Below are 9,932 nucleotides of genomic sequence, written 5' to 3' on the forward strand. Positions count from 1 at the left end.
CAACGATAGTTTTTTGCGACAGTTGCTTGTGCGTCAATGTTCTTCGTGTTCTTCCTCTTCAGCAACAACAACAAAATAAGGTATTTTCCTGCAACTCGATCTATGGAGCTCTGTGGTGTTCTAAAATTCTCTGAAAGGATTCGTCCCCCTTCTATGAGCTATCCAAACTCCTTTTATAGCCCACAGGTCGATTTAATCTCCAAGAAATCTCCTTTTTCTTTTTGCCAAAGTTACGGGTTTTATCTACTCTTTCCATATTCATACGCGGCTTCAAACACTCCTTGTTTTGCTTCTCACGCGTCTTCCAAACCAAATCCAACGTCCCAGACTCTCTCAAAGATAGTCTTAACTTCAACAGAGAATCCTATTTCCTTATCTACCTGTATCTTTCCCGGAATAATCTAAAAATTGCCGAGAATATATGCAACTCTCTGTTTTGATGCAAATCGATAACTACTCATCTTTTCTCAAATCTGGCCGCCTTACCTTCCCTGTTTAATCAAAATAGGTTCCTACCAATCCAACCCGATAACCAAATCCGAATATAATTCCACCTTCTACCGAATCAGGATGTCCGTGATAGTTCCTCTCTGTTCTGCTCCAACACGATCATGCTGCCAATTATGGTCGATCAAAACACCCTTACCAGCTCCATTATGCTCTAGCAGGATCATCCCAACAATAATATGCCCTTGAATCTCTTTAAATATAGCTTGAATCTCGAACCCTAATCTGCAGGTGTGATGGTTCATTTTCCCGCCAAAACTGATAATTCAAATGTAGAAGATGGTCGCCCCCTATCCAGAGTAGGGGTGCGATTAGCAGCTGCCTGGAAATGGGATGCCCCTTAGTAATTAGGTTATCCTTTATCCAAAGTGAGGGTCCGAATAGCAAATGTCTTCCCATGAACGCAAAAAACACTTTTCGAGCCAATTTCGCCGCAAAATCTTATTTTTCCAAAAACACCTACAAAGACATAAAAAGCCAAAATAAATACAAAATCGACTACCAACAATATATACAATTGAGGTTAAACCAGACACAAAAATGTGTCTATCATGTATCCCAATCTTGTTGTTCTATTATCGAAGTTTTTGGAATCCTTTTCGAGCAAGATATATAGAAATTACAAAGTTCTCTTCGTCCCAGACTTTGCGATTACTCAATATAGATATATGAAAACTTCACTTAATTGATTAGATCAAGATTGTTCTTGAGAGGTGGTTAAAGATCCAGGCTTTTCAGCTATCTGAGTGTAAGTGTTCCGGATTGTGAGGTTTGCTAGCTTGTTCCGTTGCAAACAGATTTCCAAGCATTGATCTTTGATCTAAAGGGAATTAAATTAGGCTTATCGGTTAGAGGCAGATTGTATCAAAAGTCATCAGTTAAAATATTCTTGGGAACATATAAGAGTTATTCTTGGGAACAGATTTTGAATCCCTAAACCCACGTGGGACACCCTGGGCATGAGCAAATTTTTGGGCTACGGTTCATGGGTGTGATCCCTAAAAGTATTTTTTGGGCCCGGTACGGGTTATCCTTGGGAAAAATTTTTCCCTAAACCCACGTGGGGCTCTTTTGGCGCAAACGAATTTGTGTAAGTGTTTATTTAAACATGCATTCAAAATGTGAGCAGGTTATTGAAATGCGAGCAGTATTTTCCCAGGGTGTTAGCAGGCTCTTAGAGGCCAAGCAATGTTTTTAATGATTTTAACAAGCTTCTTGGGTAAGGGTAATCTTAAAGCCCATCACCGTGGTCGGTGTTTTCGGGTCGCTATAGCTTAAGTATAACGAAATCCAACCACTATGGCCCTTCGCTTTGCTTTAACGTGGCCATTTCGCTTCGCTGCAAAGAAAAATGGATCAGATCTAATCCACTTTGTAGATAAGCGATACCTCACGTTTTTAGGTCTAAACTGAAGCTTTGTTCTGTGACTTTTTTGGCGGATACTGGGTTTTTGTATTCAGATTATCAGTATTAACCTATTTTTCGGTGCGGCTACGATGTGATCGGGCCACATACTTGGAGTATGTGGCCTATACTTACATGATGAAAAATTTTATAAAGTAAATTTACTTCCTCCGAAAACAGTTCTTTTACCTATCTGTTTGTCTTTATTTTTTGTTATAGACAGAAGTCCTACTTTTACTCCTCAATTTTTCACTTATTATATTACCACATTTTTACTTATCTAAAAAATATTTTTTTTCCTTAGTGATGCCCCTCTCTCGTACTGAGGTGCATTTTGTTTGGCTATATTTAAGCTATAGTCAAGCGAAACACTCAACCATAATGCTTGGATTAATGTTTTATGGGACTGCCTGTTGGAATATTCGATTGAGTAAGATCAGATCGGAACTGTCTTTCCAAATGTAGATACCCCAAATTTGGGAGCATATACCAAGAGATACACTGGTTGAGGACTTGAAGAGAACGATCGAATAACGAGGTGGAGAGTGCACCTAAAGACGCATTGGCTAGAGGTGCGGAGAGTGCGTCTGGGGACGCACTGCCCAAAGACGCGGAGAGTGCGTCTACGAACATACTGACCGGAGGTACGCACCGGCTGAAGGTTTGGGGAGTGCGCCTACGAACATATTAACCAGGGATGTGGAGAGTGCGTCCATGGGAAAAGATTGGAAGCATGCCTGTGGAAGTTGGTGAGTGCGCTTAAGAGAGGCACACGATGAGTACGCCCGAGGAGGATGTGGAGAATACACTCAAAGGGGAGAGAGAAGATGAGGTTTCGAAGTGGAGATGTATCTCAGACGTCAAGGAATATGAATATGGTTGCCAATGAAAGGAAGAGAGTCGATAATCAAAAAGAAGAAGTACACGTCAACAATGGTGGGTCTCAGAGGAGACTGTCCAGAATCCATTAAACGGGTGCCAGAAGAAAGATGACATCATCAAAGACACGTGTACCATGATCGACGTACGAAAATATTCCGAAGGTCAACATCATACACCTGTATGACATCGGATGACTCACAGGAATTTTGGGAAGCTATAAATACCCCTCAAGAGATATTTAGGATTCATCCAGTACTTTTCCATTTCTTTGTAAACTAGTGCAGTGTATTTTTTTTTTTAATAACTCAGAGGTTTATTTGATCCTCCTGACATTATACCATATTTACACCAAACAACTCAAATTGGCTCCAGAAGAAAACAAAAATGGGATAGCAGCAGCAAGTCCGATAACATAGATCTCCCGAATCTCAATAACCCATATCAATCAACTACCTAGTAGTAGTATAAATCTGCTCCATTATCGTCTGCCAAGCGAGCTGGCGCTTTGTAATTTGCAAATCCTGAAACATACTTCAAGTTGCAACGGTATACTATTCTAGTAAAAACACTGCTAGAAGAGACGCTCAACTGCCCCTTCCATCCCAGCAAGAGTCACTCCCTCACGTCATCACCAACTCCGAAGAAATTAAAAAATTATTAGTCCAACGATAATCATAATAATTTACTGAATAAGATTGGAAAAAATTTGATCAAAACGGCAAAACTTTCTAAAACCCTAACTTCATACTTCCATTTCCTCCCAAATTCGCCATTCATGACGAATTCTTTGAGCTTGAAGCATGGTCTTTCTATCTGGTGTCCTCAATCTTCTTTTGTAAATCGAATTACTCCTCGTTCCACTTCACTTCCTTTTAGTAGATCCCAAAGAAGAAATTATATCGTTTCTTCATCTGCTTTTGCTAACGAAAATCGAGAGTAAGCTTACTATCTTATCTGATTGATTTATTCTTAATTTGTGAGCCTTGGTTTTTGTGTATCTCAAATTTGATCCTATTCTGTTTATAGGTTTGTCATTGTTGGTGGTGGAAATGCAGCTGGTTATGCGGCTAAAACTTTTGTTGAACACGGAATGGCTGATGGGAAACTTTGTATGGTGTGTAAAGAGGTGAGTAATTTGGATTTCCAGAATGAAACTTTTTGTTGTTTACATATGTATTTTGTTTAGTTGTTACTGAGTGTTAGTTGTTTTTCAGGCATTTGCTCCTTATGAGCGTCCAGCTTTGACGAAAGCTTATTTGTTCCCTAAGGATAAAAAACCAGCTCGATTACCTGTAAGAATCAAGTGTTTTGCGTTGTTCTTACTTCTTTTAATCATTTGAATTTTATTGGTAACTGAAGTTGTATTCTGTAACTTATAATTGATCTGCACTTTACCATAATAGGGTTTCCATACTTGTGTTGGATCTGGTGGCGAAAGGCAGACTCCTGATTGGTATAAAGAGCAGGGTATAGAGGTTCGATTTTAAAATTTCTGTTTGACATTGTATATTCATTTTAGATTGTTGAGAATAAAAACTAATTTAAGTAAGCGAAAGAACTAATTTCTGTTTGACATTGTAATTAAAAAACTCCATTCTGATTTTAAACTCAAGTTGGCATCGGAATGATTTTTCTACACAATCAGATGTCTTATGGTTCATATGTTTGAACAAAGTTGCTATTAGATGTACTAATTTTCATCGATTTTGGTAAAGCAAGTATATTTTGGACTTGATAAGTAGAGCCTGTAGGACTTCGGCTGATGGACAAAAGTGCGATTTGGTGGTTTTTGAACTTTATAAGCTTACTGTAGCTTGGATTCTTCCTTTTGTTTTTACTAGAGAAAGGTTTCACATTGTGTAGTTCAAAACTAGCACGGTAGGTATGGAGAATTGTCATCCTAATCCATATTCATGGTAACATGCTATCGTTCTTGACATACTTCATAACCAAGGAAAATGTCTACACAGATTAATAAGTCATTCACACATTTATGGAGACGATGATTCTGAACAAGTCATTGCAGCTAATAGGGTGCTTTAAGGGATGGTCTCTTTATTTTTGCAAGTGCATTTTACTTATACCTTTGTGAAATACTTCCAATAGCATTTTTTTTTTTTATATTCTTAGATGTTATATGAGGATCCAGTGACAGGTCTTGATATCGAAAAGCAGACTCTAACTACATCTTCAGGAAAACTTCTAAAATATGGGGCGCTAATAATTTCTACAGGATGCACAGCTATGAGGTGTGATTAACTAACTCGATCAACAGTGTTTGACTATTTAACATGGAATAATATATTAGTTTTCCAAAACAATTTGTTCTCATAATTTCGCTGTAGCATATTCGATCCAGGAAAAAGGTTCTGGAATTTAGTTTTACGTTAAAAGCTTATGGAACTAGGGAGAAAATACGCGAAAGTAAATGAGTTACATATAATATACTGGAACTGCTGGTTGGCTCTTAAGGTTTTTACAACATTGTTTGTTGAAGCTTGAGTGTATAAATATCACTATATATAACGACTCACTGCAGTATCCAAAGATTCTGGTTGAGTTGCTATTACTATTTGGCTATTTTGCACTTTCTTATACTGTACTATTCTTAGATTGCCTCTTGTGCTATTTTATGTGTCAGTATGTAAATAACTTATATCTCTCCTATAACATGATGTTCTTGGACTTGCTATGAATTGGTTCCTCTGTATGCTGGATTTTTGTTCATGTATTTACCGTATAAATTGGGTAAATCCGTAAATGTTACTTTTGAAATGAATTTCAAATAATTGCTTTCTTTCAGATTCCCAGAAAAGATTGGAGGAAACTTACCTGGTGTTCATTATGTTCGCGACGTTGCCGATGCTGATTCTCTAATATCATCGTTGGTATATTATGTTAAATACTTCATGTTTTGTTTTAGAAGAATTCCATCATTTTTAGTTACTTCTGTTCTATAGCATCAAACATAATATAGGATTGCTTATTAAAATAAAAATAAAATCATTAATCTGCTTCCATTCTTGAAGAATTTCCTCACTAATTTCCTTTAAGAATGCACCGCAATTTCTGCATAATTATCCTACACATTTCACTAGTATATAATAAACTGACTAAAATGTTAGTTTCCCAATCACTTTTTGGGGTTTCAATCTTGACGAGTTTCTAGCGTGTGTGTTCCTTTGAAATTCACCATGATTTTCTGCATCATATTCCTGCACGCTTCTCGAGCACCCACCCTATTGATAGACTTGTCCTTTTGAGCTGTAGTAGATGTTTGAATTCTACTGATATGCAAGCTTCTACACTTGGAAACCCTCATGCTATTTTTAGCTCTGTGATCGTGGAGTGTAACAGAGATGCCCTTCATAAGCTTTAGACTCATTCAAACCTTTATCAGCAAGCTGGATTCAGAAAGTACTGAGGGTGACACGTATCAAATTAGGTTTAGAATGTGCTTCAATTTCCAACTCGTAACCTCAGTATTGTTTCCAACTGGATATGCACTAGATACCATGTTTAACCGCACTCCTGAGACGTATACTGCCAGAGTGCATGTCTATGCTTTATCCTAATATCTGAAGTTGTGTGCTATATTTATCATGTTAATACTTTAAGGATAACTACTTTCAGGAGAAAGCGCGAAAGGTTGTCATCGTTGGAGGTGGTTATATAGGTATGGAGGTCGCTGCTGCAGCTGTTGCTTGGAAACTTGATACAACGGTATGATCTCACCTGATTTTTTGTACTTTTTTGTTAATCTCTGCTTGAGACTGCTTTCATGGGTGTTGGTGACGGATCAAAAAGTAAAAAGATTCGGTACATCCACGAGGACTTTGAATTGTCAGTGGCTCAACTGTATTTGATTTGTTTTAATATCATGATTCTGTTACTAATCATTGTGTTGCACAGCATCAATAATTCTGGTAAAAGTCTTCATCATACTTCCTGTAGCTTTTGAGATTTGGTTCTATATAATGGTTTATACTTCATGTAGCTTTTGTGATTTGATTCTATATAATGGTTTAACGCTGCTCCAAACAGATCATATTTCCAGAGGATAATCTTTTGCCGAGATTGTTTACTCCTTCACTCGCCAGAAGATATGAAGAACTATATCAGGAGAATGGCGTTAAATTCCTCAAGGTAGTTTCACTTTCTTTCTTAACTGTCATGCTGTGGATAACTAGGGTGCTTTTTCATCTATCTGAGAAGCTAACGTGTGTAGCGTTCTCATCTTGGCTGGGTTCATTTGCTAGGGGTCTCTTATCAAAAACATAGAAGCTGGTTCTGATGGACATGTAGCTGCTGTTAAACTTGAGAACGGATCTACAATAGAAGCTGACACGGTACTTTACATCTGTTTACTAAATTTGTGGTTAAAAGGGATTTAGCAACTGTGTTTTCTAAATTATATGCATGGGCAGTTTCCTCACAAACTATACTTGTTCATATTGCTGTCTGTTTGTGCAGCTACATATCTTATACACTGATCAATGAATTTTAGAGAAATACTGAATTCATTGAAGAACTTGAACTGGTTTTGAAGCCCAATTTCAAAATATATTTAGGCCAAATTTTCTTTAATCCCAAGTCCTTTTCATCCTTCTAGGACTTCTGACTAATTTCTCCAGTGAGCAACTTGTAAATATATATCTTGTTTTTCTTATGTGCAGATCATTATTGGTGTCGGGGCAAAGCCTGCTGTCCAAGGTTTTGAAGCTGTGGGTTTGGATACAAAAGTTGGGGGAATACAGGTCAGTGTACTGCTTATTAAAATGCAGTTAAGTTGTTGAATGTCATCAGATTCTTACACGCAGTTTGGTTGTTGAATTTGTCCATAGATGAAAACCAATTACTTATATAGTGTTTCTTTTATATGGTTCCTTCATCCAATAAGAATATCCACTGAGGTGGCAGCCACTCCCGTTCTTTAAAATTACTTGTCTTTAAAGTAAATAGAGTTAACTACCGCATACATTGCTGATAATGATTTAAATGACTGTCGGTAAGAACCTTTGGAAAAGAACTTACTGGTTTAATTTGCCTGGGTTCTCCAATTGTATATTATACTGGTTGAGATTGATACTTTTGTGCTGTCTGACTCTTGTTCATGTGGACCACTGTGCTCGAAGTCTAATATGCGTTAGAAAATATAAACGGAATGATTTTGTAACATTAGATCAGTAAGTGGTGAGATTATGTGGAGTAATTGGTTACTTAATAGAGTTACTGCTTGTTCACATAATGCGGTTCAATCCTAGAGTCAGAATTATATTAAAATTGAAGACCCTAGAGGATAATTTCACAATGAACTAGACAGCTAGTTTGAATATTTAAAATCCGTCAAAAGGGTACAATTTCAGAAGTTCCTGTCACGAATGATGAAAGTGTAACTGTGGAGTCTCAGAACTAGAAAAGTATAAGATATCAAATTATAAACAAACTGACGTTAATCCGAATTGTAGATTGAAATCTTCTCATGGCGTAAGTTGCAAGGGAATACATCTGAATTATGCAATAAATATGCTGTATATATTATGTCTGGGTTTGACCATTGACTATATGGAAACTTGATGCACTTAATTTCAGGTTGATGGTCTATTTCGAACCAATGTTCCTGGTATTTTTGCTATTGGAGATGTTGCTGCATTTCCTTTGAAGGTGAGCGTTTCCACGATCACCTCTTTCTCGATTATGAGCTTTATTAAATAAGTACGTGTGGGCACACTCAAACCAACTCCATAAAGTCTTGCATTGCGTGCTCAACAGATCTATGACAAAATTGCAAGAGTGGAACATGTTGATCATGCTCGTAAATCAGCACAACATTGTGTCAAAGCATTACTAACTGCTCACACGCAGACGTACGTCGTCTGTCTCAAATACTACTTGATTCTTTGTTACTTGCACTATTCCTTTAGTATCCTAACGGTTGCATGATATTCAGATATGATTACCTTCCATACTTTTACTCGAGAGTGTTTGAATACGAAGGAAGTGCAAGAAAAGTTTGGTGGCAATTCTATGGTGAAAATGGTAACAATTTGTAACTAATTCCGAAGTTATTCAGTCCTTAATCTGGCCGTCTTGCTTCAATTCATGTTTCACTTGACTCACTTTCATCTGTTGGGCAGTTGGTGAAGCAATTGAAGTTGGAAATTTCGATCCTAAGATTGCTACCTTCTGGATTGATTCTGGTAATATTCTTGTATTTGTTTCCTACCTTTTAATTTTCAAGTCTACTTTTTCAGGAAATAATGCCTGCGTGTTCTTGGCATGTTACAGGTAAACTGAAGGGAGTTTTTCTTGAAAGTGGAAGTTCCGAGGTATCCTTGTCAAACCCTTGTCAAAGTTTAAATTTTCCTGTTTTAGAGTGCGTGCAGTATTTTATAGTTTATACCATAACATTTCCTTGTCCTATTTGTTGGAGAAATGTGATGTTTGTCTACCTCATACGTGAAAAAAAAAAAAAAAAAAGCACTAAAAACATGATTTAACTTCGGTTTATTTTGCCCTTTCAGGAATTTCAACTCCTTCCCAGACTTGCGAGGAGCCAGCCAATGGTTGATAAAGTGAAGCTTCAGAATGCTTCTTCAGTCGAGGAGGCTCTTGAAATTGCTCAGAGCTCCCTAGAAACCCCAGTTGCCGTTTAGTTTATTCAATCAGAGCATATTCAAATAAGAAAAGAGGAGTTAGCATATTCTGCTCCCTAAATTTCAGTTGACTGTCAGTTATGGTTGTTCACGTTGTGATTAATTCAAATATTCCCTAGTGGTGCTAAGTTTTTCACTTGTATAAGCAACTTTCTAATATTGCGGGGGCGCTATGCTTGTTTCCCATCTCCCTTACTGCGTGCTGCTATATTCACTGCCTCCATTTAGGCTTAGTGAAACCTACAGTCACACCCATTTTTAGAATTTTCTTCACTGTCAAACCCACCATCCCAAAAGTTGACAGGCGCACCCATTTATTTAGAAAAAATTATCAGGAGACCCATCTTTTCTTAATTAGAAAAAGATACGAAGAAAGGATACAGGCGAGAATAGAAGAAAAATATGCTGCTGATTTTGTTTCAACTTTTGATTATCTCCAAGTTCCATCAATTTCAACTCTTGATTCCTATCAATTTTTCTCT

General features: G+C 37.3%; 1 protein-coding gene across 1 annotated transcript; it reads left to right on the top strand.

Annotated features, from left to right (window-relative positions):
- The first annotated feature begins 3,064 nt into the window (after positions 1–3,064).
- Positions 3,065–9,636, top strand: LOC113358378 (monodehydroascorbate reductase, chloroplastic/mitochondrial-like). The gene is made up of 16 exons (XM_026601928.1): positions 3,065–3,730; positions 3,821–3,920; positions 4,009–4,086; positions 4,198–4,269; positions 4,925–5,043; positions 5,598–5,682; positions 6,428–6,517; positions 6,839–6,940; positions 7,054–7,143; positions 7,471–7,551; positions 8,387–8,458; positions 8,567–8,661; positions 8,745–8,833; positions 8,932–8,994; positions 9,083–9,123; positions 9,319–9,636. The coding sequence occupies exons 1-16, from the start codon at positions 3,570–3,572 to the stop codon at positions 9,448–9,450; spliced, it is 1,470 nt and encodes a 489-aa protein (XP_026457713.1). The 5' UTR covers positions 3,065–3,569; the 3' UTR covers positions 9,451–9,636.
- Positions 9,637–9,932: the final 296 nt, after the last annotated feature.

This window comes from Papaver somniferum, chromosome 3, assembly GCF_003573695.1.
Source record: "Papaver somniferum cultivar HN1 chromosome 3, ASM357369v1, whole genome shotgun sequence".
NCBI lineage: Eukaryota > Viridiplantae > Streptophyta > Magnoliopsida > Ranunculales > Papaveraceae > Papaver > Papaver somniferum.

Excerpts from the sequence above, each read along its gene's own strand:
- LOC113358378 (XM_026601928.1), top strand. The coding sequence starts at position 3,570 with ATGACGAATTCTTTGAGCTTGAAGCATGGTCTTTCTATCTGGTGTCCT. Across the intron at positions 3,921-4,008 it reads TTTGTATGGTGTGTAAAGAG|GCATTTGCTCCTTATGAGCG; the intron begins GTGAGTAATTTG and ends GTTGTTTTTCAG. Across the intron at positions 5,044-5,597 it reads ACAGGATGCACAGCTATGAG|ATTCCCAGAAAAGATTGGAG; the intron begins GTGTGATTAACT and ends GCTTTCTTTCAG.